The sequence below is a fragment of the Aspergillus eucalypticola genome, assembly GCF_003184535.1.
Source record: "Aspergillus eucalypticola CBS 122712 chromosome Unknown BO83scaffold_7, whole genome shotgun sequence".
Lineage (NCBI taxonomy): Eukaryota > Fungi > Ascomycota > Eurotiomycetes > Eurotiales > Aspergillaceae > Aspergillus > Aspergillus eucalypticola.
In genome coordinates, this window is record NW_020290281.1 from 60,771 (window position 1) to 86,537 (window position 25,767).

General features: G+C 52.1%; 7 protein-coding genes across 7 annotated transcripts; 4 read left to right on the forward strand and 3 right to left on the reverse strand.

Moving 5' to 3' along the window:
• Positions 1–150: 150 nt before the first annotated feature.
• Positions 151–2,876, reverse strand: BO83DRAFT_356789 (BRCT domain protein; the record flags this gene model as incomplete). The annotated part of the gene is made up of 7 exons (XM_025529220.1): positions 2,831–2,876; positions 2,714–2,775; positions 2,348–2,624; positions 1,658–2,286; positions 1,333–1,609; positions 1,205–1,285; positions 151–1,160 (listed from the first exon to the last, which is right to left on the reverse strand). Exons 1-7 carry the CDS (start codon positions 2,850–2,852, stop codon positions 151–153), a joined length of 2,358 nt encoding a protein of 785 aa, XP_025389961.1. The 5' UTR covers positions 2,853–2,876.
• Positions 2,877–3,208: 332 nt separating this feature from the next.
• Positions 3,209–8,767, reverse strand: BO83DRAFT_309019 (uncharacterized protein; the record flags this gene model as incomplete). Its single annotated transcript, XM_025527385.1, has 1 exon — positions 3,209–8,767. The coding sequence occupies one exon, from the start codon at positions 8,765–8,767 to the stop codon at positions 3,209–3,211; it is 5,559 nt and encodes a 1,852-aa protein (XP_025389962.1).
• A 1,039-nt stretch (positions 8,768–9,806) lies between these two features.
• On the forward strand, positions 9,807–10,559 carry BO83DRAFT_386804 (class I SAM-dependent methyltransferase; the record flags this gene model as incomplete). The annotated part of the gene is made up of 1 exon (XM_025532686.1): positions 9,807–10,559. One exon carries the CDS (start codon positions 9,807–9,809, stop codon positions 10,557–10,559), a length of 753 nt encoding a protein of 250 aa, XP_025389963.1.
• A 362-nt stretch (positions 10,560–10,921) lies between these two features.
• BO83DRAFT_435694 (uncharacterized protein) lies at positions 10,922–11,366 on the forward strand (the record flags this gene model as incomplete). The annotated part of the gene is made up of 1 exon (XM_025535904.1): positions 10,922–11,366. The coding sequence occupies exon 1, from the start codon at positions 10,965–10,967 to the stop codon at positions 11,364–11,366; it is 402 nt and encodes a 133-aa protein (XP_025389964.1). The 5' UTR covers positions 10,922–10,964.
• A 3,128-nt stretch (positions 11,367–14,494) lies between these two features.
• Positions 14,495–19,712, forward strand: BO83DRAFT_356796 (peptidyl-prolyl cis-trans isomerase). Its single transcript, XM_025529221.1, has 6 exons — positions 14,495–14,695; positions 14,782–16,512; positions 16,569–16,810; positions 16,888–16,977; positions 17,492–18,705; positions 18,762–19,712. Exons 1-6 carry the CDS (start codon positions 14,581–14,583, stop codon positions 19,270–19,272), a joined length of 3,903 nt encoding a protein of 1,300 aa, XP_025389965.1. The 5' UTR covers positions 14,495–14,580; the 3' UTR covers positions 19,273–19,712.
• Positions 19,713–20,674: 962 nt separating this feature from the next.
• ptcG (type 2C protein phosphatase PTC1) lies at positions 20,675–22,462 on the forward strand (the record flags this gene model as incomplete). Its single annotated transcript, XM_025527379.1, has 3 exons — positions 20,675–21,221; positions 21,252–21,961; positions 22,019–22,462. The coding sequence occupies 3 exons, from the start codon at positions 20,675–20,677 to the stop codon at positions 22,460–22,462; spliced, it is 1,701 nt and encodes a 566-aa protein (XP_025389966.1).
• A 742-nt stretch (positions 22,463–23,204) lies between these two features.
• Positions 23,205–24,796, reverse strand: BO83DRAFT_435698 (male sterility domain-containing protein; the record flags this gene model as incomplete). Its single annotated transcript, XM_025535905.1, has 2 exons — positions 23,205–24,596; positions 24,663–24,796. The coding sequence occupies 2 exons, from the start codon at positions 24,794–24,796 to the stop codon at positions 23,336–23,338; spliced, it is 1,395 nt and encodes a 464-aa protein (XP_025389967.1). The 3' UTR covers positions 23,205–23,335.
• Between the last annotated feature and the right edge of the window lie 971 nt (positions 24,797–25,767).

Below are 25,767 nucleotides of genomic sequence, written 5' to 3' on the forward strand. Positions count from 1 at the left end.
GAACACAATGGACCTATGAGTGTCCAAAGAAACCAAAGGTAGATAGATAATCTCTTTCCTATCCCTTTTGGGACAGAACTTGCACATCCATATATAATTCTTTCTAGCCAACAGAACTCACATGCCAATCCAACAAGAATCATAGTTTGATCAAAGATCATCCAACGCGCGATTCGTATGCCTTGTCCTCCTCGCCGTACCCCACGCCCCATTCTCCAACCCAGGAACAAGTCTCCCCTCCGCAATCACATCATTCGACTTCTTCTTCTCGACTACCTTCCCGGCCTTTTGTAGAAATTTCTCCCGCATGGCTACTGCATCTGGGTCCTCGTAGTCCAGCTGCGTCATGGGCGGGGCCTCGTTCTCGTCCTCTTCTTCGAGGGTGCCGTTACGCTCCGGGTACTGGTACTCGTATTGATTGCTGTGGGTGTGAGACAGCGAGGGGATGCGGGAGTTGGTGGCGGTCGTGGTGGTGGACTCGACGGCGCTGCCGCAGCCGTCTTCATTCAGGGTGTCGATTGAGCTCGCGCGGGAGAAGGAGAAGTGCTTAGGGTGGTCCAGGGAGGAGGGGGCCCGACCTAGGAGCGGTCTTCGGCCTCGTTGAGGTCGGTGGCGGTCGTCTGGGCCGGTGCTGTGTTCGGAAGGTTGGGCTGGTCGGGCGTTTTTGAGGAGGCTGGTTACGGCTTGGTTGAGGGCGGATTGGGTAGTTGTGGTTGCGGTTGAGGGGTGTTGGTCGGTGGGTTTGCGCTTGAGGGGGGAGGTGCTAGTTATGTTGGTTGGGGCTGGAGGTGGTTTGGTTGTGGGGTTGGTGTCTGATGGGGATGTGTCTGGTGGTTGTGCATTGCTTGATTTTTGTTTCTCGTGCTCATGCTCGTGTCTGGGACGTGGGGGCTCGTTACTATTGGGGAGTTGCTTCTGCTCTGGGCGAGAACCGGCTCGCGGTTCCAGAGACTTTCTGCTTTGTGTGGGTTGGTTTTGAATTAGGTATTGGTCGACTGGTTGTTTCTGTTCGTTGCGGATGGAGGACCAGAGCCAGTCCGCAGATACAGCAGGTACTCCCCATTCTTGGGTATGCCGCAGCTTCTCCGGGTTCACGGGGCCGGAGTCGTTGCATATAAGGACGGAGGCGTTGGGTGTCAAGTACTCGTGGTAGTTGGCACCTGAAGAGTTAGACAAGTTCATCAAGCTGCTTAGGGTAACTTACCAACGAGGTTGACGAGTTTTGATAGATGGAGAAGGTCGATTCGGGAGAAGCCAGTAGAGCAGACCTTCAGTCCCGCGAATCCTAGGACTATCAGCTAGACGTCTATCGTGAGCTGATTGGGGCTCTACCTTTGATTGGGAAAGAAGGGATCGGGGTGCTTGCTGTGTGGGATTCTGGCGGTACCAGCGTCTTCGCATCGAGACATCTTTCCAACCACATGTCGGTTACCACTTCGCATTCGAACGCCAAATCATCCGTGGATGGGACCTGTGCGCGGGGCATCTTGTAGGGCACAATGGTATAGAGGCCATGGCCCCTTTTGGGTATGTCTGGTCTAGAGAACTCGCTCAAGGAGCTCACCAGCTCTGCACCATTGAAGGAAAGGTGATTTCGCAATACGTTGGTCTTGAAAGATTAGCAGGCGGAAGAAAGTGTAGGGGTATGCACACCAACCTGTTTAGAGGAGAACCCATGAATGAAAAAGAAACAATCGCCCAAAAAACCCTCGCGACGCTCTGCAGCTGGTGGAGGGGGCGGGGGCGGGGGCGGTTGAAGGGGCTCCTGCGGTTCTGCAAAGGTAGTCTCGCTCGCAAATGAGCGTGACTCCTGAAACATAGAGGGCCTTTTTGTCAAAGACTGAGTCCTCCGCAGACTTTCTCTAGATGGCCTCGGATCGCTGCTGTCGAAACCCGTACCGACAATATCGCCCCAGATGCCTTCATTCTGGTCACCCAGCTTAGCACTCGCAATCCTCCGAAGCTTTCTCGGTCTAGGATTTGAGGGGTTTTCGTTATTAGTGACTTTTGGTTTCGGAGTAGGCAGCGATCGATTCCAGGCACCAGCGCCCTGTTGCTCATCAGGTAGGAGAGGGTGGTAGAGAGTTTCTTCCAATACCATGCCACGCTCAAGACTATCCTCGAACCACTTCACCGTGACAATTCTGATACCCCACTGCGTTGCGAATTTATATTTCTCACCCTCCGTATTCCTGGCGATAAGATGAGTGACATTCTTGGTGAGGTCTTTTCGGAACTCGGCTCCGTGGGCAGTGACGGTATCCTGGATACGATTTCGCAGCGACACTATAGCATATAAATTAGACTAGTCTTCCAGTGCGCTCTATGTTCGGTATTCCCTACTCACTATCCTCAAAGCCCGTTATGCAAATGGATAGCCCAGCAAACGTCGGGAATCTGTACTTTTCTTCCAGAGCCCGAATGTCTGTATCGCCTCCCTGCATCCATGACTGGCGAACAGCTTCAACCCATTCCGGTTTCAGGACTGTTATGTCGGTACGCTCGCGCGCGACGAACTTGTACTTGGGAGTATTGACTTCGCCGATAAGCAGATGCGTAACGTCCGAGGTAAGGTCAAATTTGTGGGTTGCTCCCATCTGACTTGCGACGATAGCGAGTTCAGACTAGACGTGACACATAGCCATCAGTACTGTGCTGAATTGGTTGAAGAATTATAACGAGAAGTACAAGCATCAGAGGGTGTTTGGCATACCCGCTGCTCTGGTAAGATGGAGGTAAAGCAGAGGACCACCCCCGCAAGAGGATGCTCCTTGTCTGAAGTGGAGTTAGCCTGTCTCTTGCAATCTAAAAAGAGGGATTGAGCACTGACTCGAGGTTGCTTTCTCTGCCATGCTTCATGATTGGCAGAAATCAGCCTGGGACCGGTGCGCCGATATGAAGATTCGCTCTATCGGAGCTCCGCGCGGAAGCGCGTCTGGGGAGTATACGCTGTCACGTGACTGAAGGGGGTTCTTTCCCTTTGGGAAGAGGCAGCAGAACATCCTCGACTCCACCGACGGTAAGGACTGGCTGGTTTCACCATTCTACAAATACTGCCGGTTCTTGTGCTCCCGAATAATACTAACATTTAGTAGCATGCTGATCTTCATGATAGATCAAGGGTCGGACAGCGTTAACAACCTCTCATTAATCTAGCTAGTATCTATATAACTAAAGACCGAAAGAAGCAGCATTCTACTAACAACCATCAGCTACTAGCTACTATCTCCTCTACCTGATTATGCAAAGCATCGGACAATGAGGTAGGATCCGGATACACTCTCGTCCAGTTAGGTGGCAACTTTAACCCAGTCCGTGCTGAGAGCTCTTTACGCATCTGGATGGCTCCTAATGAGTCCACTCCAACATCCATGAACTCCCGGTGCATATCTACTTCCTCTGCAGCCGCCACACCAAGTACCTTGGCAGTTACTTCCCTTACCAGCCGCTGAAGCATTGTCGCCCTCTCCTCGGGGCCAACTATCCTGATCTTGGTCTTGAAGCTGTCCGTCCCATTCGACTTTGCAGCAGCTGTCGTTTCATTCGTCGTCTCTTGCTCATTCAGGCACAGCTTACCATGCTTTTGGACCTCCTGGTTCTGTGCCTGCATTTGCATCTGCATTCGCGGGACGAGCACTCGTTCGCCAAGCACAACACATTCAGGTTCGGTACTCATCATCAAGATCGAGCAGAGTTTAGTGGCTGTAGCGATGTCCACGTCACCCTCCAGATCCACAATCCGCAAACAGAGTTGAGGATATTTCACGCGCGCGCTTCGCATCATACCCCAGAGCGATGCCTCGCCCATATTTCCAGCTCCAACAGCACCACGCGTCACCCAGACTAGCCAGGGCGAGAACCCCATCCTGGACACTGTCTGCAATTGCTCAGATGCCTTGGAGGTCAAGTCATCTTCACTATCTGATTCCCAAAAACAAAGCACGCCGCTCATCGTTTTGGCTTCCGCGAGCCGATTGACTGTAATCGGTTGCTTTCCGGCGTGCAACAATGCTTCCTTCACCGGTGCCATCCACGGGGCATCATTTGCTGGACAGAGCAGACCCCAAGTTGAATTGGAATAATGACAACTCGCGTCAATAGTGTGCCATCCAACTTGGATCTGACCGTTGGGTCGGGGTCCACCCGAAGGAGACTGGCCAGATGGCTTACCGCTGTATATTGGTCGCAACCCGTCGAGCCAATACCGATGTCGCTGAAATGCGTACGTAGGTAGCTGGATGCGGCGCCCGCCAATGTCTTTGAAGAAGGCTGCCCAGTCGATCTCTGCTTGTCGGATATGTAGTTCCGAGAGACTATTTTGAATTACCAGAGCGTCGTCGCTATTGGGGTTCAACGAAGGCAGCCAGGCCAGGTTCACTCCGCCTTCGCGGTTGGCCATTTTGCTCGTCTGACTGCTGTCCCCATCGAGACATGAGGCCCCCATACCACACAGTGTCGATCCCGGGCCCAACTCAACAAAGCAATTGGCACCCTGGTCAGCGAGGGTCTGCATGCCTTCTGCGAACAGAACTGGGTTGCGAGCTTGTCGCACCCAGTAATCCGCATTACTAAGTTGCCCAGGCTCTGCCAGTTTGCCTGTGACTGTGCTGACAATAGGCAGCGTTTGCTGCTGGAACACAAGCGTTTCTGCGACGGTGCGTAATGAGGCAAGCATGCTTTCATCCAAATGATGCGAATGAAATGCGCGACTAGTTTTGAGGACCTTGGAAGACCTGCCCCGAGCCTTAAAGTAAGCTGCCAACTTGTCAATGACATCCATCTCTCCAGAAGCTACCACTTGCGTTGGCGTATTGATACTGGCAATCGACACCCTGTCGCGGGCACTGAGTTGCTCGATGGCTGAAGTAACCTCGTCTACGGCGGCTTCAAGTGCCACCATACCACCATTTTCAGGCAGCGCATGCATCAACTTCCCTCGTGCCGCGACCAAGCGGCAAGCGTCCGCCAGATCTATAACTCCGGCGACGTGCGCAGCCGCAATCTCGCCAACACTATGGCCCAACACAACTGCTGGCTGGACACCCCAGCTCTGCCATAGTCTCCATAGTGCTACCTGGAGGGTAAAGATAGCTGGTTGGGCATAATCCGTACGCTGGAGCAAGAAAGCGGCCTCGCTCTCCGGATCTGCCCACATAACATCCAACAGAGGCTTGTCTAGAACTTCCTCGAACAGGCTTGCGATGTGAGTGATGGTGTTGCGGAACACAAGGTGACGTTCAGCAAGACCCTTCCCCATCATGTGTCGTTCAGTGCCCTGTCCGGAAAACAACATCGCCACGCGGGCTGACTTGCTGTTGTCAGCAGTTGCCGGTACTCCGTTGTCGATAATGCTTGCTAGGCTGCCCAGCAGTTCAGTCTTGTCTTGTGCCGCCAGAACGATGCGTCGTGGGAAATGTGTGCGAGTAGTCGCCAACGAGTACGATACATCAGACAGCTTGATTTTCGCAGTGGCCCTGGAGATGTGATTGCAAAGTTTGCGTGCTTGCCCACGTAGCGCTTCACTTGTATAGGCGGAGAGGAGAAATGGCAGCGGCAAAGGCGACCTCGCATCATCATCATCATTATTGTCGCCATTAGCGTTCGACCGAGCCCTTGGAGGCTCTTCAACTATAGCATGCGCGTTAGTGCCCGATAATCCGAATGAATTAATTCCTGCTCGTCGGGGAGCATTCGGGCTGTTTGTTCTGGGTAGCCATGCCATCGGGCGTTGGAGCAGTTGCAACTTGCCACCTACCCAGTCGATCAATGGGCTGGGCTGACTGCTATGCAGTGTCTGTGGCAGCGTGTTGTGTTGCATCGCCAGAGCCACTTTGATAAGGCCTGCGACGCCGGCGGCCGCCTGCGTGTGTGCGATATTGGACTTTGAGGAACCAATCCTCAGCGGCCCAGTGGCATCATCGCGGCTACTGCTGAATACTTCCGCCAAAGCTGAGGCCTCGACCGGGTCTCCTAATTTGGTGCCAGTCCCATGCGCCTCGACATAGTCAATATCATACGGCTTCAGGCGCGCAGCCGCCAGAGCTGCGCGGACAACACGCTTCTGGCCTGGTCCACTTGGTGCTGTCATGCTAGCGCCACGGCCGCCGTGGTTGACTGCTGAACCGCGGATTATAGCATGGATATGATCATTGTCACGCTGCGCATCCGAGAGACGTTTCAAAACCACAGCCGAGGCACCTTCACCCAGTCCCATCCCAGCCGCGTTCGCTGAGAATGGTCGCGAGCGACCATCTGGTGATGTGACGCGAAGCCGACTAAACTCTACATGCAAACCCGGTGAGGGCAAGAATGTGACACCACCGGCCACAGCCATGTTACACTCGCCCTGACGAAGTGCGGAGCATGCCACATGCGTGGCGACCAGTGAGGCAGCGCACCCAGCATCCAAGGTCATCGTAGGACCCTCGAGCCCCAGAGCATATGCTACGCGACCAGAGAGCGAGCTCGGCGCCGTGCCGAGACCTAGATGTCCTTCAAGCTTTTCTGTGCCGGCGGCGCTTAGCTGACCGTCATCCACAGAACTGTTACCGGTCCCGATGAAGACACCAGTCTGGCTGCCGCGCAGGGACTTAGTGCCATAGCCTGCCCGTTCGAAGCCCTCCCAGCATGTCTCCAGGATCATGGTCTGCGCAGGGTCGATAGCCCGGGCCTCGCGAGGGGAGATCCCAAAAAATTGCGCATCGAACTCCATGGCATCCCTGACGAAGCCACCACCCGTGCTGTAGGACTTGCCGGGGGCCTCCGGATCGGGGTCGTAGATGGCATCGGCATCCCAGCGCTCCTCAGGAACCTTGGTGACGGCGTCGGTGCCGCTAATGAGAACATTCCAAAACTCTTCTGGCGTGTGAATATCGCCGGGCAGCCTGCATGCCATGGAAATGACAGCAATATCTTCACCAGTGGCATCGTTCCCAACGGAGCTCTTCGTCTCTTCGGTGACTCCATTGGTCTGGGGTTCTTCAGAAAGATATGCAGCAAGGCTGGCAATGGTGAAATGCTCATACAGTTTTGGCACCGGCACTGGCCGACACAGAAACTTCTCCAACTTGGTCTGGACCTGGATGATGCTAGCAGAGTTGCCGCCAATGTGGAAGAAGTTGTCCTGCATGCCAATCTGACTGTGGCCCAGTACATTGGTCCAGATAGCCAGCAGCTGTTGTGTCAGTGTGGAAGCGGGCTTTTGCGCCGGTGTGATAGTCGAGATGGGATCGGGTAGTGCTCTGAGATCCACTTTGCCGTTGAGAGTAGAAGGAAATCGGTCGACTTCGACGAAGAATGAGGGGACCATGTAGCCGGGGAGGCGGCTTTCTAGCCAGGGGCGTAGCAACTTGGCTAGAGGAACATCTACGCTGCCAACACCCGGCTTTCGTATACAGTAAGCGACGAGCCGCTCGTCTCGATTGACCACAACGGCATTGGCAATAGCTCCGTGAGCTGTGATGGACGCCTCAACATCACCAGGGTCAATTCTTTGCCCGCGAATCTTGATTTGCGTGTCTACCCGACCGATGACGGCCAGTCTCTTGGGGTCCAAGAAGCATGCCAAATCTCCAGACTTGTACATGGTATGGCCTTGCCAGAAAGGGTCCGGAAGAAAGGCAGCCTTGGTGCGTTCTGGATTGTTTCGATATCCACGAGCAACGCCTGCTCCGCTAATATAAAGTTCGCCAGTGCTTCCAACCGGCACAGGTTGCATGTCGGTGTCGAGGACATAGAGCCGTGTGTTTGGGTTAGGCGTTCCAATTAAGATGTCCTCGCGGACTTGGACTTTCCAAGCAGCCACGCTGGCTGTTGTCTCAGTCGGGCCGTATAGGTTCCATACTTCGTCAACACACGCGGTTAGACGCTCTGCCAGGCGAGGTGACAGTGCCTCGCCGCCGGTAACCAGCCTCGAGAAGCCTGGCGTGCCAGACCAACCGCTGTCCAGCAGCATCTGTAAGATGGTCGGCGTCGCGACGGAGAAGGTGACGCTGTGGCGATCAAGGAGATGTATCAGCGCGCGGGGATCGCCGATCTCGTGAGCCTGTGCCTGCACGACCGTGGCGCCGCACAGCAATGGCACGTAAATCTCAAACGCGGCCATGTCAAAGGATATTGTGCTCTTGAACAGCACTCGGTCCTGGTCAGTACAGCCAGGTCTTTGGTGTACCGACAACGCATAGTTGCATATAGCGGCGTGATGAATTTCCACGCCCTTGGGCTTGCCCGTGGAGCCGGATGTGTAAAGGATATAGGCAATGTCGTCTGCTTGGATATCCACAGCTGGCTTCTTGTCCGCTTGATATCTCATCTGGTCTCGCAGTTCGCTTGTCGTGCAGCAGGCCGCCTTATGACCATAGTCATATCGACTGGTGCCCGTCCCCCCTTCGGTACTAGCAGGACTAACTATCACCAGGCGTAGCGCCTCATCATCCAGCATCTGATTGACACGTTCGGGGGGTAGAGCAGGATCAACGGGTACATATATCGCACCGGCTTTCAAGACACCGAGAATGAACATGATCAGGTCCGGTGTGCGGTCTAGTGCAAGAGCCACCACATGGCCACGGCTGATGCCTCGCGATAGAAGGAGGCAGGCCAGGCGATCCGACTCAGATGCAAGAGCACCGTATGTGATGGTATGGTCCCCGCAGACTATTGCGGGCTTTGGGGAGTATCGTGTCTGAATCTGATTAAAGAGGGAAACGACATTGTGACCAAGCTTAGATGGGTCGTCGGTAAGGTTGAAGTCGTTTTCTGGTACCATGGCTGTTGTTTCTTCCTGAGTCTTCTCTATCCTCTTCTGTACTAATTTTGGGGGAGGAAAGGACCACAGCAGCAGGTAAAACTCAAAGAATGAGAACAAAGAAGGAATTACGATATAACGAATTCGGCCGGTGAGGTATACTGTCTAATACTAAGGCAAGAATGGGTGGCACCACACTCAGCAGGCCCGTATATCACAAGCTGGTATTATACTGCTATCAAAGCGGAACTTGCGGTGTGTGCATGCGATATCTCTTCCCTGCCCATTCTAATACGCGTCATTCCTATGGATTCGTAACCTGGCCATACTGTCATACCGGGAACCTTTTGCTGCTCAATCAACGATGTCTTGATCACTGGATATCTAGACACAGCTGAGTCAATTCCTGCTCAGCAGTAGGAGTCTACCATTGTCTAGATTACCAAAGTTGCATAGCTGACGGATAGAGTTCAAGCAAGGGGCTCTACTGCATTGATTCTGGCCTGTCACGGACTACTGGAGAGACATACAACTACTGTAAGGGTTATCAGTTCGGCGCCTCAGCAAGTGAGAATGATATGGCTTCTATATAACAAACGAGACCATTTTCCAGCAAGGAATTCCCATGAAGTGGTCTACCATTGGCCGAAGAGCCATCAAAAAAAAGCGCTCATAGGAAACAATGTAGGCAAGGGAGGGGGGAATGACAGGAAGATAAGACTGTGAACATTCCTGTCAGACAGTACGTATACTCACGAAAGACAACATGATAGAACAGAATGGAAAGTCAAAGCTGTTCGAGTGCTGTCATTCGATGGATAAGACATGACCTGCGCAAGCGGGTGAGACGGCATGACAGTCTAGATTTGACGTCTTCGCAAGGAACGCTTGGGTGGTGTTCTAGCATCTAGCCCTGCGACATTCTTTTCATTACCACCAGAGGCGCCCATCTCCCTCCCATAGTTATCTTGTTGCCCTCGATTTCAGGAGAAAGTTTGAACAATAGAAAAAAAAGAGGATACACAAGCACACTCACTCTCACATCCACCCCAAATCAGCAATGACGGCTTCATCAAAGACCCCTTCAGCCTTGGAAGAAGGCATTGCACTCTATACTCCCTTTCTTCTCCGCTACTTCTACGATTTCTGGGTTCTATGGGTTTCCAACAACTTTGCATGGAAATGCCCAACCTCAACCGTTCAACTCCCATTGTTTAATGCCGCCATGGGCCAGAGCCACCTAGACATTGGCGTCGGCACAGGCTATTATCCAGCAAAGAGCCTAAAGGCCGGTGCCAAATGCACTGAGATCACCCTCCTAGACCTCAGTCCCAACTCGCTCCAGGCTGCCGAGAAGCGTATCCTGGAGACGGTAGGCCGTGAGGCGGTGCGCGTGAATACCGTCGTGGCCTCAGCCCTGGAGCCACTGCCCTTCGACAAGACCAAGAAATTCAACTCGATTAGTGTTTTCTTCCTGTTGCATTGCATTCCGGGAACACCTGAAGAGAAGTGCAAGTTGTTCGACGTGGTGCGACCGCATCTGGCGGAGGACGGTGTTCTTGTGGGCACGACGGTCCTTGGTCAGGGTGTACCAATCAACTGGCTGGGGCAGAAGATGATGAACAGCTATAACAACAACACAAAGTCTTTCCACAATTCGGAGGACAACAAGGCTCAGTTTGACGAGGGACTTCGTCGGAACTTTGAGGAGGTGGAGTCGTGGGTTATGGGTCAGGTCATGCTCTTCAAGGCGAGAAAGCCAAGAAAACAGGATGATGTTACCAGTGTTGTTCCGAAAGGGGACTTGGATTGATGGGGATCATCATGAAGCTGTCGAGTTAGTTCTTTAAATAACTAAAGGAGAAGGGAGGGGCGTCCAACGGAGGAGGGAGAGGAATGGCAGTCCAATATATCGGATATCGAAGTCATCCTGCATTTAAGATGTTACTAGTTTATTATGACCTGCCATCCTGCTATTATCGCATTACACGCTGAGCACAATGACATCTTCTAAAGTAGAGGCAGTATTCTATAGATGGTAGACAATTGCACGTGCAAAGGGCATTCATAAGCCAGCCCTTATCGGAATCACGTGAGAGATAAGTAGTGGCGCGGCGCGTATCGCCAAAACGCGCCGGTGGATAATTGAATAGTTTCATCAATAGATTGATCAGGGCAGGCAAGTGCTGCATCTCCAACTTACCCTGAATTCAAGTATATGTACCTTTCCAGACACCGCGCGTCGACCCCAGGTATCCTCCGCCAATTCCTTTCAAATGGTCCAATTATAAAATCGCCAACGGCCTCTACTAGATACTCCGCATCGCGAACTTCGCCGGTTGGAGAGGAAGCTGTGATGTTCAAGAAAGCCGTCAAGGAACATTCAGTAGCGTCGGCGACTCCGCTACAATCCACGCTTACACGCAGCAACAATGGGAATGCTTCAATGAGACCCCCGCCGCCGTCCGCAGGGGTCAAGCGCAAAATCGAGATGGCTACCGTGCGAGAGTCTAATCTGGGGTCCCTCCACGATGGCGTCTACTTCGACGAGAACGACTTTGACGACGATGACGACCTGGACTTTGAGGAACCCGATCCATTCATCCCCCGGCCCCTATAACCAGACCGAGCGTCCCGAAACCTGAACCGCCCAAGTACCCGTCCCTCCATGGCATACCTGCGCAAGACGAAGGAATATCGATAGTCGACTTGACTTCACCCAGCAAAGCAGTGGCGGAGGTCAAGTATCCTGAGTTACCCCCGGTTCCAGATGAGAGTGTCCCGCCATCCAGCAGCATACAAATTCCATGGTCTTCTTCGCCCCCCTCCCACTATCAACAACCGACCAGGAAGCCTCGAACCTTACCATGGCTGAAAGATGAGCCGGAACCAGAACCAGAGCCCCCATCTTTGAAGCCGCAAACGCCTATGCGGCCGAAACAGACGGCTCCCTGGAACAAGTCAGCTAGCGCGATTAAGGATGAGCAAAGGGAACTGCGTCGGCAGAACAAGACTATGAAGGCACAAACAGGCGGCCAAATGCACAACCCCCGCACGAAGGTAGCGTCGATCTTCCTCAGCGATGAGCAACGCCATGTCTTGGATGCGGTTGTACAGCAAGGGAAGAGTATCTTCTTTACAGGATCTGCGGGAACTGGCAAGTCGGTGCTTATGAGGGAGATCATCAAGAAACTGAGGGATAAATACAAGAAAGAGCCAGACAGGGTTGCGGTGACAGCATCTACCGGGCTAGCAGCGTGTAATATCGAGGGTGTAACTCTCCACAGTTTCGCAGGTATTGGACTGGGGAAGGAACCTGTTCCGGAGCTTGTCAAGAAGGTTAGCATTGGCGTCGACCGATCACACCAACCCACATGTGCTAACTATCCATAGATTAAGAAGAACCAGAAAGCCCGGAATCGCTGGATGCGCACCAAGGTTCTGATCGTCGATGAGGTGTCCATGGTTGACGGCGATCTCTTCGATAAGCTAGAGGAAATCGCACGTCGCATTAGGAACAACGGTCGTCCTTTCGGAGGCATACAACTAGTAGTCACCGGTGACTTTTTCCAACTTCCCCCCGTCCCAGAAGGGAGCAACCGAGAAGCCAAATTTGCATTTGCAGCAGCGACATGGAACACTTCCATACAACACACCATCCTCCTAACCCACATTTTCCGTCAACGAGACCCCGAATTCGCCGACATGCTCAACGAGCTTCGACTTGGAAAGATCTCACCACGAACGATCGACACATTCAAACAACTTTCTCGGCCTCTTGACTTCCATGACTCCCTCGAGGCCACTGAACTGTAAGCCTGACACGCACCCCCATATAGCCAAGCCCATTACAAACCCAAGCACCCAACTTACTCCATCCACAGGTTCCCCACACGTCAAGAAGTCGAAAGCGCCAACGGCGCCCGAATGAGTCGCCTATCCGGCGAAACAATGACCTTCAACGCCGTCGACAGCGGCACAATCCAAGACCCCCAATTCCGCGAACGCCTACTAGCCAACTGCATGGCACCGCCAGTGATCCACCTGAAAAAGGGAGCACAAGTCATGCTCATCAAAAATATGGAAGACACGCTCGTCAACGGCTCCATCGGCCGGGTCGTGGCATTCATGGACGAAGCCACCTTCGACTACTACATCGACAACGAGAACGAATTTTCGGGAGCAGGAGGATCAGGCAACAACAGCGACGACGAGATCATGGCTCGTGCACGCAAGAAACTCAAGCCCATGGCCGCCAACAAGGACGCCAGTGGTCCCGGCGGCATCACGCTCACCCGCAAATGGCCCCTTGTATGCTTCGTGCAGCCTGACGGAACGGAACGCCATCTCCTCTGCCAGCCGGAGACGTGGAAGATCGAACTTCCCAACGGAGAGGTGCAGGCGCAGCGTCAACAGGTGCCGCTTATTTTGGCTTGGGCTTTGTCCATCCATAAGGCGCAGGGCCAGACGCTGCAGCGGGTGAAGGTTGATTTGGGCCGCGTGTTTGAGAAGGGTCAGGCCTATGTTGCGCTGAGTCGGGCGACCTCGAAAGCTGGTCTTCAGGTTATGCGGTTCGAGGCGCGCAAGGTCATGGTTCACCCGAAGGTTACGGATTTTTACTCCAAGCTTGTTAGCATTAGTGATGTTATGAAGACTTCGAAGAAGTCGAAGTCGGGTGGTGGTAATGGTGGTGGTGATCCCGAGGATGATTTTGAGCAGGATTATTTAGAGCATTTATATGGGTAAAATGGGATCGTATACCATTCTTATGCCATCATTTGCTTATATTATCTGCACATTTTTAGGAGGGGAATAAATCATCTATCCTTCATCCCATGTGTATTCTTATGATGTGGTCCGGTGTGGCTATTATTGACTTAATATCATTTGTATAATAGAATATAGTACATAAGGTATCTTCGCTCAATCACTTCCTGCCTCGGCCAACATATGATACAGATCTAATACAGATATCTCCGAGTGAGTAGTATCATCTTTATATTGATTAATCGGATCATCCTACATGAGATAGGAATACATAGTAGTAAGATCTAGGTATTTTCACGCTGATCTACTTCATCTTTTGTACATCAGTACAGTACTACTTTAAGTTCAAAGCAGGTTTGAGTTTTGTTTTCCACCTCATCCAACACCTGAAATGCAGGGGGTCACCCCGTGAGCCTGGTACTTATGATGCAAGCTGCAAACCGAGGCGGAAGATAAATACTACTACTAATACATATTGGTGCTGAACATATGCTACATATATCTCATTCAGAGAAGCAATTGATTGAGCTAACACAGCTGCTCGAGAGTGTTAATAGCAAACATTCAAACGTATTAGTTACAATAAGAATCAAGACTGAGAAATATAAGAGTAGAAGTGGAAATGCAGGAAAATAACAAAGAATGTATTAGGACTACATCGACGTATCGAGCCGGCATTTGAGGAATTGAATAAGAGATAATGGAGTCAGCACCCATGGATAACTCAGATGAAAGGAGTGAATATAATCCAGTCAAAGATGGATGATTCAATGGCAGTACAGAGTACGTAACTAGGGTTTATTCCAGAATCTAACCTAGGATGACTAGTCTAAACTTGTGAGGAAACACGAACCCCACAACGAGCGGGTCTAGTGCCTCCCTTATCGATAAGAGCCCAGCCACACGTGATGCCCGAGCCGAGAGCAAAGAAGCAAGCAAGTAAGCAAGCACAAGCTGACCCCAATCCACATCCACCTTTGGCGACCTTGTCGGGGTTCCTTCCGGTTCGTGGCGTGTTCTATCCCCGGCCCTTTGGACAGCGGTTGTATTCGTGCAGACTGCCGATCATGGCGGCTGAATTTATCGGCTACGATGTGCTTGTGACGCTGCGAGCGCCACCAAATGCAACTGTGCAGGGAGAAGTGGCTAATGTCATCGGTCAACGTCTCATGCTCCGAAATGGTAGGTATAAGCCTTCTGCCCCCCTCTCACTGCCTAGCACCACTATCCCCACTTTGCAAGGATCTAACATTAACTCTCTCATTAAGTGAAACTTTCCTGGATCGGACACCCGCTCCCTACGTATTCAATTGAAGCGCCCGACATCGCGGATCTTTCTTTGGGATCTTCGACTCCGCGCATCTCACAGCGTCCGCCTCCGCCTCCGCCTCAGGGATCTCAAAACATAGCCCCCGCACCTCCGCCTCCAACTTCATCGCAAAGCTTCGTGGACCCGGCGATTCTAAGCTTTTCGAAGCCACCTTCTGCGCCATCTGGCCAGGGTGCAGACTCCGGTCCGGTACAGCTTCCAGCCCCTTCCATTAGCCGGTCTACTTCACAAAACTTTCAATTCCCGCAAGTGGCTCATCGTGACCAAGCAGCTGTGCTCAACGAACCGTTTAGTAACCTGGAACTTGATGTTGGAAAGACCGCGAAGGAGAGTCGCAGCGCTGTGCCAAGTGGCCCTGTTCCCGCTGGAAGGGAGAACATTGTTTCATCGCAACCAACTCCGCAGTCCGCCGCGAAAGCTAGTCGTCGCACTGGACAACCAAGGACCCCCAGAGCAGTCAATGAACACGATGGGGCGACGAATACGGACCCAAGAAGCAAAGGCTGGCGTCAGACTGCTTTCGTCGAGCCGTCTTATCCGCAGATGAACAAGTCGCTCAATAAACAACGCCGGAAGAAGAGGAATAACAGATCGAATTATGTGGAGGATCCTAATGGCTGGGCTACAGAGGATGCGACGGATATTCAGGAGATGGGCGAGTTCGACTTCCAGAGCAACCTTTCCAAATTCGACAAGAGAAAGGTGTTTGAAGAAATTCGCAATGATGACACTACCGCTGATGAAGATCGGCTGGTTAGCTTCAACAGGAAAGTACCAAAGCTTGGAACAAATGGCGGGAAGAATCTGCATTGGACGGAAAATGTCCTTGACAGCCCTGAGGAGACCGAGAGCGAGGATACCGACCAGGTACCCAGCGATGCAAAACTGAGCAGCGGCACCTATTCTGGGCGGGAACGGTCGAGGACGTCCCGCGCACCGAGCTCTCGCAAAGGAAGCGCCATCTTGGGCCAGCCGTTGGTGCCACCGCAGATCAATTCCCTCGGGCGCAGTCAGCTAAGCACGTCTCGCACAACCAGCCCTCGACCCAATAAGACTTCCGTTTCAGCATCCCCGATAAGCGCCCCTGGTGTACCTGGAGGCTCATTGCGGCTCACCACAACCAATCGAAGCTGCCCAACTGTCAGTCCATTGCAAACCCTCGAGGTCGAGCAGATTGCGGTTGCCGAACTGGGGCTGACCGAGGACATGATTACGGAAAATACGGGACGTGGTATTGCGGAAGCTGCTGTTGGACTCCTTACCAGCGACGCCGCTGCGCCCACGATGCTGGTGCTTACAGGCAATCATCGAACCGGGGCACGTGCTGTATCTGCGGCTCGCCATCTCCGTAATCGAGGACACCGCGTAACCGTCTGTATGCTAGGCATCGAGCACGACAATGAGTTGCTAGAAAGTTGTCGGAAACAGCTGGATGTCTTCAAGAAGATTGGCGGCCGAGTACACCGGTGGGAAGACCTATCGACCCGCCTTTCTACATCGGAATTCGCGCCTGACTTGGTTGTCGACGCCTTGTTCGGGATTCACATAGCTTTCGATGACCTTCGCACGGATGACCAGGCCACGGCCTTTGAGATGATATCTTGGGCCAACCGGAGCAACCTGGAGATTTTGTCCGTGGACGTGCCTTCGGGGCTGTCTGCTATGAGTGGTGAGTATGCCGGATATTGTACCCTGTTATGAAGTCGGTGCTAACGTACTTTATAGGCGAAGTTACTACAGTAGAAGGCGGCCGGCTATGCGTCAACTCGAAATCCGTGGTCTGTCTCGGGGCTCCCAAGACGGGGGTTGTCACTGCGCTACTCTCCGGGGAGGGACTATCATGGAATCTCTCTGTGGCCGACATTGGCATTCCTCAGATAGTCTGGAGAAAATATGGTAGTCGGCGGCGGCATGGGATCGACTTTGGGAACCGGTGGGTGGTACCATTGCGCTACCAGCCCCCTCCCGTATGAGACCTTGAACGGGGTGGACATGCTTAATGATGATTCAATGACCATGGAGGTAAACAAAATGAGCCATACAGTGGGGCGTTACTGGAAGACAGGAATATCCCACGATCAATGCGTGGCTTGATGGTGGAAAAGACATGATTTGTTGTGACGATGGCGCTTTTGTGAGCGCTTCTTACATTATGTATGTATGATAGTGTGTAGTGTAGTTTAGCAATTGATATGACCTTACGCCATGTCTACCTTGGTTTCTAGTTTGCAGCATATACATAGCTTGTAGTTCTATAAACGAATGCTCGGCTTGGGATGCCGATCCCGTGACTGGTATCATCCTCGTATAACGGTTACCGAACGAGGGTCATCTGCGGACAGTCTAGCCGATTTCGGCTAGATCTGGAAACGGCAATACATCATTATCCAGGCCTTGGGGCGCGGCGACAGGATCGCAAAAGCGAGAGCTGTTGCACCAGGCATCTAAAGCTTCTGTCGCCAGGATGGGAAAAGGTCGGTTCGGCAAGATTCTTTCGCATATCAAAATGCAAGGCTAACCTACTCACTCACCTGTTTAGGGACCGATAAGTTATATGTACGAACTCCCCTCGTTGAAGATTTGTTTTTCTCTTTCCGCGCTCTATCGCTTATCGGACCTCGCATGGACTGACCCAACGACTTGTATAGATCACACACTCTGAATGGGCGTCGGAGGATGCATTCTCTGCTAGCGCTGGAGCCGGCGTGGGCAGAGCGAAGCGAGGAGGAGTAGATACGGCCTTCAAGCGCCTTCCCTTCAACTTCTGCTCCCTTTCACTACAGCCGTTTTCGCACCCGGTTTGCACACCGTCGGGCACCATCTTCGACCTCACCAACATTCTCCCCTGGATCAAGAAACACGGAACGAATCCAGTGAACGGCGCGCCGCTCAAAAGCTCCGATCTCATTAAGCTGCATCTCGCGAAGAACGAAGCTAACGAGTATGTCGATCCGGTTACATACAAGGTTTTCACGGACAACACGCACATTGTCGCGCTACGCAACACGGGGAATGTTTTCGCTTGGGATACAGTCGAACGGTTGAACATTAAGGGAAAGCTGTGGCGTGATCTGGTTACGGACGAGGAGTTCACTCGCAAGGACATCATTACGTTACAGGACCCGCAGAACGTCGAGTCGCGGAACCTGAGCTCTTTCAACTACCTCAAGGAAGGCGAAAGTGGATTGACGGACGAGCAGATCCGGGAACGGGAGGATCCTTCGAACAATGTGAACGTCAACGCGCTGGGCAGTTCGGCCAAGATCCTGAAGGCCAAGGAAGCTGTGGCCAAGGCACGCGCGGAAAGATCGCAACGTGTTGGTTCTGCGGCCACTTCGAAAGATTTGGCTAAATCTGGAAGTGCGGGAAATGCGGCGCAATCTCAAAAGACGGCGTCGTTTCAATCTGGCAAGGCTGTGCCGTATAATGCGGCCAAACACACTACTGGTTTGGCCGCCGCCTCACTCACCAGTACGGGGATGACGCCCCACACCTCTGCCGAGCTTGCGCTTTTGTCCGACGAGGAGTACATGTTGAAGAGAGGGCGAGTGAAGCAAAAGGGCTACGCTCGTATCTCAACCAACGTCGGGGATGTAAATTTGGAATTACATACGGAATACGCACCGAAGGCCGTTTGGAACTTCATCAAGCTGGCAAAGAAGGGCTACTATAGAGATGTCGCTTTCCATCGCAACATCAAGGGGTTCATGATTCAGGGTGGTGATCCCTCTGGTACCGGAAGGGGTGGTGAAAGTATCTGGGGGAAGTATTTCAACGACGAGTTCGAAGGCCCACTGAAGCACGATTCCCGGGGTACCCTCAGTATGGCTAACAAGGGCAAAAACACGAACAGCAGTCAATTGTAAGTTCCCACGATAGAGATGGAGGGCCTGCGCTAACAACTTACGCCTTGACTAGCTTTATTGCTTATCGTGCCTTGCCCCATCTCAACAACAAGCACACCATCTTCGGTCATGTCATTGATGACCCCACGCCCTCCTCCACGACCTTGAACAACCTTGAAGTGCACCCGACAAATCCGACTACTAACCGACCTACTCCGGACATCCGCATTACCGATGTGACGGTGTTTGTGGATCCGTTTGAAGAGTTCTTGAAGCAGAAACAAACCGAGGAGGCCAAGGCGAAGGGCCTGATTGTTAACCCCGAGGAAGAAGAGCAGAATGCGCGTCGCGCCGAAGACGACCGGATGACCTGGACGGGCAAAAGAGTCCGTGGCGCAGGAAGCGGAGCGAAAGACGAAGGCTCTGGCGGGGTAGGCAAGTACCTGAAAGCCGCGCTGGCCGAGAGGGCTGGGCAGGAGGAGGATGAGATTGTGGAATTTGTAGATGACGAGCCCGAACCCGAGCCAATGCGGAAGAAATTCAAGGGCGGAGGCGGGTTTGGGGATTTTAGTTCATGGGATTAGGAGCTCATATATGTGTATAACAAGAGGCGTTGATGATCAGAACTACTAGTGGTTGGGCTTGGTTTACTGTATGGTTCAAGTATAGTGTAGTGGTGGTTTTGGGGCTATTAGGGAATGTTCCGAACATAAAATACTGCAGGCAACATCATGGTATTAAGTACAGGGAATAGATTGATTGGGAAAGTGAACATTTTGGCACTATCACCAGTAATATCAAGGCTTGCAATGCTTTTTCACTTATCTCTCATCTGGACCTTGCCGCTGCGTCATCCTCCACGCACCATCCTTCAGGATCACGTTATGACGACCTCAATTCACCGCCTCCCGAAAATAGTAACCAGACTGTGTCCGATCGGCTGGAAACTGTTGTAGGGGGACTTGTGCTCAGTAGTGAGTGGGAGTACGGAGGTGCTGGGTGCACTTAACTTGCTGGGCACGACATGGCAAGTAGTACCAAGTAACAAGTACCCTTTTTCCTAGCGTGCTTCCCACCCGGAGGAACCAACGATTGCTAATAATAAAGGACCCCATCCCGAGCCCGCCTCACTTACCACCATCACTACTTACTACTACTTACTACTAGTATTACCTCCGATCCATACCAACTTCCTTCTTTTCCCTTTCCCTCTTCCCTCCCCCCCAATATCATCGCAACATCCGACTGTTGCGCATCCCTCCCCCCTTTTTTTTTTTCCTGTTTGATCTTCTCCACATCCTTGTCGACATACAACCCAGCCTATCGCCAATTTCTCTCCCTATTTTCGTGAGTGTCCTCGATTCCTTCTACATCCTCGCTCCCCGTGTTCGCTCTGTAACCCTGTCCCCTCCGGCGCGCAGTGGGGTTGGTTCGGAAGGTGAGAGCTTAGGACGCTTGCTATAACGTGCCTTTCTTTAGCTTCTGTCTGAACTCCCGACATGGATGAATTTATTCCGGAATATTTCTCCCCATGTTTCGAATTACTTTTCTGCCACTGTTCGCTTGTCGCCGGAAGAAGGGTGTATATAGCCCGCTCCACAGCATGCATCCGGCGTTGCCTGACCACCATGTCACTTGCCCGCCCGCATTGCTGGCTGGAAGCCATCGGAATCTTCAAGCCGATCCCATCACCATCGTGCTTAGCTGGAAACTTGGTCTTGTAGTGGATCGAGACGCTGACATGCCTTGTCTACCCAGCTAGATCATCTCGCCTCCGCCGCAATTCGCATCCTACGTCAGTCCTCTCGGCGGCTTTCATTCTTTGGCGCTGCTCCCCCCCATTCCCCACGCGCCGCCGCCGCCGCCCCCCTCCGCACTCTCTCGAACTTTTGATCCGGTTTTAAGCCCCCCTACCCATCAACGATCATCAAGCTGGCAGGGAATAAGCGGAGAAGTTTTTCTAGCCAGGGTGGGTTGCTGAACAGAATGTTCAGTGGCTCCTCGAGCCCACCCAAAGACAAGACAGATTCCATCACTCGTTCCGGCGCCATTGACACGCCTCCCTTGAGCATCCACACCGAGGAAGCCAGCATCAGCCAGAAGAAGTCCTCTCCACCTGGCGGCTTCTTCACCCGACGGACCAGTGAGGACCAGAACAACTCTGGTGGCGAAAAGAAGCGCCGGAGTAGCACCGTCACCAAGGCAGCATCCTTCTTCACCAGTGCTAAGAACTCCCTCAGCCTGTCGAGCAGTCCGCGCGAGAACTCGTTCAACAACTACACCATCCAGGAACAGCCTGCTTTGAATAGGCTTGGGAGCATGGACCCAGCTCTGAGTGTTCCCCAAGGGTCGTTAAACAATTCGGCTGGAGAATCACTCCCCACTTCTCGCTCTTCGTTCAAAGTTGGCGTGACAGAAGATCGGAATCGAAAATGTCGCCGGACTATGGAAGATACCCATGCCTACCTCTACAATTTCTTGGGGACCCCCGCACCTTTAGCCCTGGCTGAGAACAATGGCAAAGCCCTCCCGAGTCCCACTGCCCCCTCGCCCACTTCTGAAGAACCCCCCGCGACCGTCGTGGAAACCGACAACGGTTATTTTGCCATCTTCGATGGACATGCAGGCACCTTTGCGGCGGAATGGTGCGGGAAAAAGCTGCATCTGATCTTGGAAGAGGTCATGCGGAAAAATCCCAACACACCTGTTCCGGAACTCCTGGATCAAACGTTTACCAGCGTAGATCAGCAGCTGGAGAAGCTACCTGTGAAGAACAGTGGTTGTACCGCGGTCATTGCCCTCCTCAGATGGGAAGACCGCGTACCCAGTCTGCATTCCGCGACGGGATCGGCGGCCCTTGCACCTGCAGCTGCCGCTGCCTCCAAGGGCGACGCCGATTCGGATGCGGGCGATACGCCTACTCAGGCCGCCGTATCAGGCGGTGCGGCGTCTATACTTCCCAAATTACAGGAGAAATCCCTCCGTCAGCGTGTCCTCTACACTGCTAATGTGGGAGATGCCCGCATTATTCTGTGCCGCAACGGCAAGGCACTTCGTTTGTCCTACGATCACAAGGGTAGTGATGAGAACGAAGGGAAACGCATAGCTAATGCAGGAGGATTAATATTGAACAATCGCGTCAACGGCGTGCTTGCCGTGACTAGAGCTCTCGGTGATGCGTATCTCAAGGATCTGGTAACCGGACATCCGTATACTACCGAAACAGTGATCCAACCCGACTCAGATGAGTTTATCATCCTCGCTTGTGATGGTGTAAGTCTGGACTCTTTTATCTCGCTTAAAACCTTCTTTGCTAACAGAGATTATTAGCTCTGGGACGTGTGTAGCGATCAAGAAGCGGTAGATCTTATCCGCAATGTGCATGATGCCCAGGAAGCATCCAAGATTCTGGTGGACCATGCTCTTGCGCGGTTCAGCACTGACAACCTTTCCTGTATGGTGATTCGCTTCGATTCTGACCGGGTGAAGGATGTCATCAACCGCACCGTGGAGCCTATCGGCGTGGACGGAGATCCTTCTTCGAATGTGGATCGCGGGATGAGCGAGGCCGATAAGATCATCGAAGGCGCCAGGAAGAGCATGGCCAGTGCGGGAATTGCAGATGATCCGACGACGGCTGCAAAGACACAAGAAGAGATTCTGCAGAAAATGTCGAATGATGAGCCTGGGCCCGAGCTTTCCGTCAACGAGCACAGCCATGAGCAGGTGGTCAACAACCTGAAAAAGCCCGAGCCGAAGAATCCGAGTTCTTAATCGTTAGAATCAGGACTTAAAGGAACTTTAGTGTGACATTCTGTGCCGCGAGATAGAGAGACTGAGGCCACCTGGTCTAAGTCCGTCAATGGAGTTCTGCTGCTCTTCTCATCTCTTTCTTGAACATCTGTTACTTGTTCCATTGCTGCTGGCGTCGGTCGCGGACTTGCACACATCAGGTCCTCATGTTGTGACTTTGTTATCTTTTCTTGTTCTCTTCTGCCCAAGTGTCTGGGTCCCTGCATTGACACTTGACTCTATTGTTCTTCCTGTCTATCTTCTCTTTTGATCCTTCATTCTTCTATAGTCTCATCTCTCCTTCGTTTGGAGCTTTGATTTCCACATTTCTTACTTCGGCCTTTCTTTGCTTGGACCGGACGCCGGCAAAGCCAGGACAGGACCGGCTGGCAGCGTGAATGACACTTCCGCCGGGGACGCTTCGTTGTATCCTACCTACTATGGTGATGTAAATTTGACCCGCAGGTCTTTCTTTCGCCAGCTTTGCAACAGACATTTAGCAATACATGAATTCAGTCGGTGCGCACCAGACAAAGAATGCAAGTAGAAAAGAGTTCACGGTCTGCTAAGTGTCATTATATCTTTCCATAAACCAGCAATGTACCATCGTAAAATATCAATGAGCTCTAATCCCATGATCTATGTTGATGCTGATCACCTGACCCCTTCAATCTCTAGGTCGTTCCTCCCTACAACTTCATTCCCGACATCTATCCAACACTCCGCCCATCGTCTCGCATCACGCTCCTGATGTAGACCATTTCATCATCTCTTAACATGTCATTGCTTTGCTTCCTATTGGAACATGCGGCGAAAGGCGATGAAATCAGAACAGTCGCGCAATAATGGACATTGTTAATGGACCTTTCGTCCAGCGAACAGCTGCCGGGTCACCGTCCACAGATCAAATCCCGCCCAAGCAACAATCAGCTTAACATAGACCCACCAGATAATCCATAGAAGTTGGTAAAAGGCCCGGTAAGGAGAAGCTATCTTCCTGGCGAATATAGTCGAGCAATCATACATCTGCTTGCTGCGGGACGCTAGCTCAAATGCACCGACTTTCCTGGTATTGAACAACCGCAATGTCCTTCTTTCTTCCACGCTCAACTTCGACATCAACTGCTCAGTCTTCTCTTCATGAAAGTCGAACGAAGTCCCAAAGATCTTGTATAGACGGCTGATCGCGTCGGATCTGGTATTCCACCCGTTCTCCTTCACCCACTTTAAATGAAACCGCCAGGGTAACCATCGGAGTTGGTAAACTGCCGCTTCTATCTCCCTGAAGGAAATCCGAGCTTTTCTGCCACTTACCGCATGGACGCAGCCTTGGGTTTGGTAAGCCAGATGAGCCAGAAGGCGATCTACAACGATGTCAACAGGGACTTCGTCCAGATTGGAGTCTGATTCCGGGTCGTCCAGCCGGCTGGACAATTCAAAGGAAAACGCTGTATGGTTGACAAACAAGGCCGCGATCATAGTCATTGGGGTCGACGTGGGAACCGCATACCCGGGATATCGAAGGCTCTCGGCCGGCCCAATCACAGAGGGCCGTAGAATCAGCAATCGGTCGTACTTGCCGTGTCTTGTGAACCTGTCCGTGACCAGACGCTCGGAAAGATGTTTGGCATATCCATAACCCCAGGGAAAGTCGTTGCTTTCGTATTCTTTGGTGGATCCTCGCGACTGTAGTTCCGAGTATTCCTCGTCCACAGTGGAATTACCATTATTGGGAGAGGTAGATCCAAGTGGTACTATACGCTCTTCCATTTCCACGTCTCCTTTGGGAGACAGGCTGCACAGATGGGTATTGGTATACGCTGTTGAGACGTAAACAAAACGTTCCAATTTGTCACATTGGAGCCCCAGTTCGACAGCATACTCTGTGGCCCGGATAACGCTGGGCCACATCTTTTGAAGCCGCTGGGCAAGGTTGATTGAAGATGCGGCATGGATGATGATATGGACGTTCCGCTTCAACATCTCAATGTGATCAGTGTCAAGGCCTAGGCTAGGCTTCATCATGTCACCGTCTAGAATGGTGATGCGGGGGTGATCTAGAAGCCATTGCGCAGTATCAAATGGGAGGTGTTGGTGCCATTTCCCGGACAGGCCACTGTTATGGTCAATACGTGTAGGCCTTACACCATCTCTTCTTCTTACTCTGGAGTTTATGGCTTACCTTTTCCCTCCACGTTGCAGCAAGTATATGTGTTTGAAGTCAACGGTTGTAGCGATCCGATGTACCAAAGCTGTGCCTAGGAAGCCGGACCCTCCGGTGATGAATATTGTCTTTCCTTGATAATAGTCGAGCATTTTAAACGTGATGCTCCAAAACCTATCCAGAAAAGAAAGCCTGCACCACGACCTTTCAGGTGTAAACAGAGAGGGCTGACCTTTGGTTTCAACAGGGATGATTATATACTTCACCTGGTCACATAGCGCCCACAGATCGGCAGAAGGTATATGTAGTCACGTAACCCGCAGTATGCATGATCTATTGCAGGGGTGCATTAGTAGCTGAGCCTGATCGACCCTAAGGTCACCTTAGCCAACTACAGTAACTGAGATGGGGCTTGGTGTGATCTAGCAAAAGAAACGAGCATTATTGAACTTGATATTCACCGGTGGGTCTCCAAGGCGATCATGCGAAAGGGAGTCAGCAAGGAGGCTTAGGCCTTTGGGGAACACAAGATTGTAGACGATAGCGCTTACTGTTCGTGGGAATATCAATGCACCAATTCTTGGATCCAGCGCTAACAGTCGATAGTCATACTGCATATCTCCCACTCCGGAACTGTGGCTACAGGTATGGGCGAAACCCTACTTTGACAGACTACGAAAGAAAAAACCGTGAGTGGCATTCATTGGTCCACTGATGGCATCTATGTCACAGGCGTTATCGACCGCTTCCTATCAGTGTAGATTCAGCAGCGGCAAACAAACAGGCGAATTCTATCTAATGGGCTGCCAGATCCGAGACCCACTGCTACTAGATCCTATGAGCTAAGTTTTGCGAGAACGATAGTTTTGGAAGCCAGAGATCAGCCACATATTATTGCTTTGAGCGCGGCTGACTTTTTATCAATTATTTAACATATGGCATGCTTCCTGCAAGCTGCGATGATTATCCACGTGGGGCAGAGTCGTCCGGTTTCTTCATATCTCATCACTCGATGGTTTTCCGTTGTGGAGTGCTCACTAGTAGGTATGAACTCTTGTAAATTTTGCATTCCAGGGAATTATCATGCAAATTCAGCCCATGAACAAGTGTTGGCCTTGTATTG

Excerpts from the sequence above, each read along its gene's own strand:
- BO83DRAFT_356796 (XM_025529221.1), top strand. The coding sequence starts at position 14,581 with ATGGCGGCTGAATTTATCGGCTACGATGTGCTTGTGACGCTGCGAGCG. Across the intron at positions 16,811-16,887 it reads TGCGCTACCAGCCCCCTCCC|TGGGGCGTTACTGGAAGACA; the intron begins GTATGAGACCTT and ends TGAGCCATACAG. Across the intron at positions 16,978-17,491 it reads GTTGTGACGATGGCGCTTTT|ATCACACACTCTGAATGGGC; the intron begins GTGAGCGCTTCT and ends CGACTTGTATAG.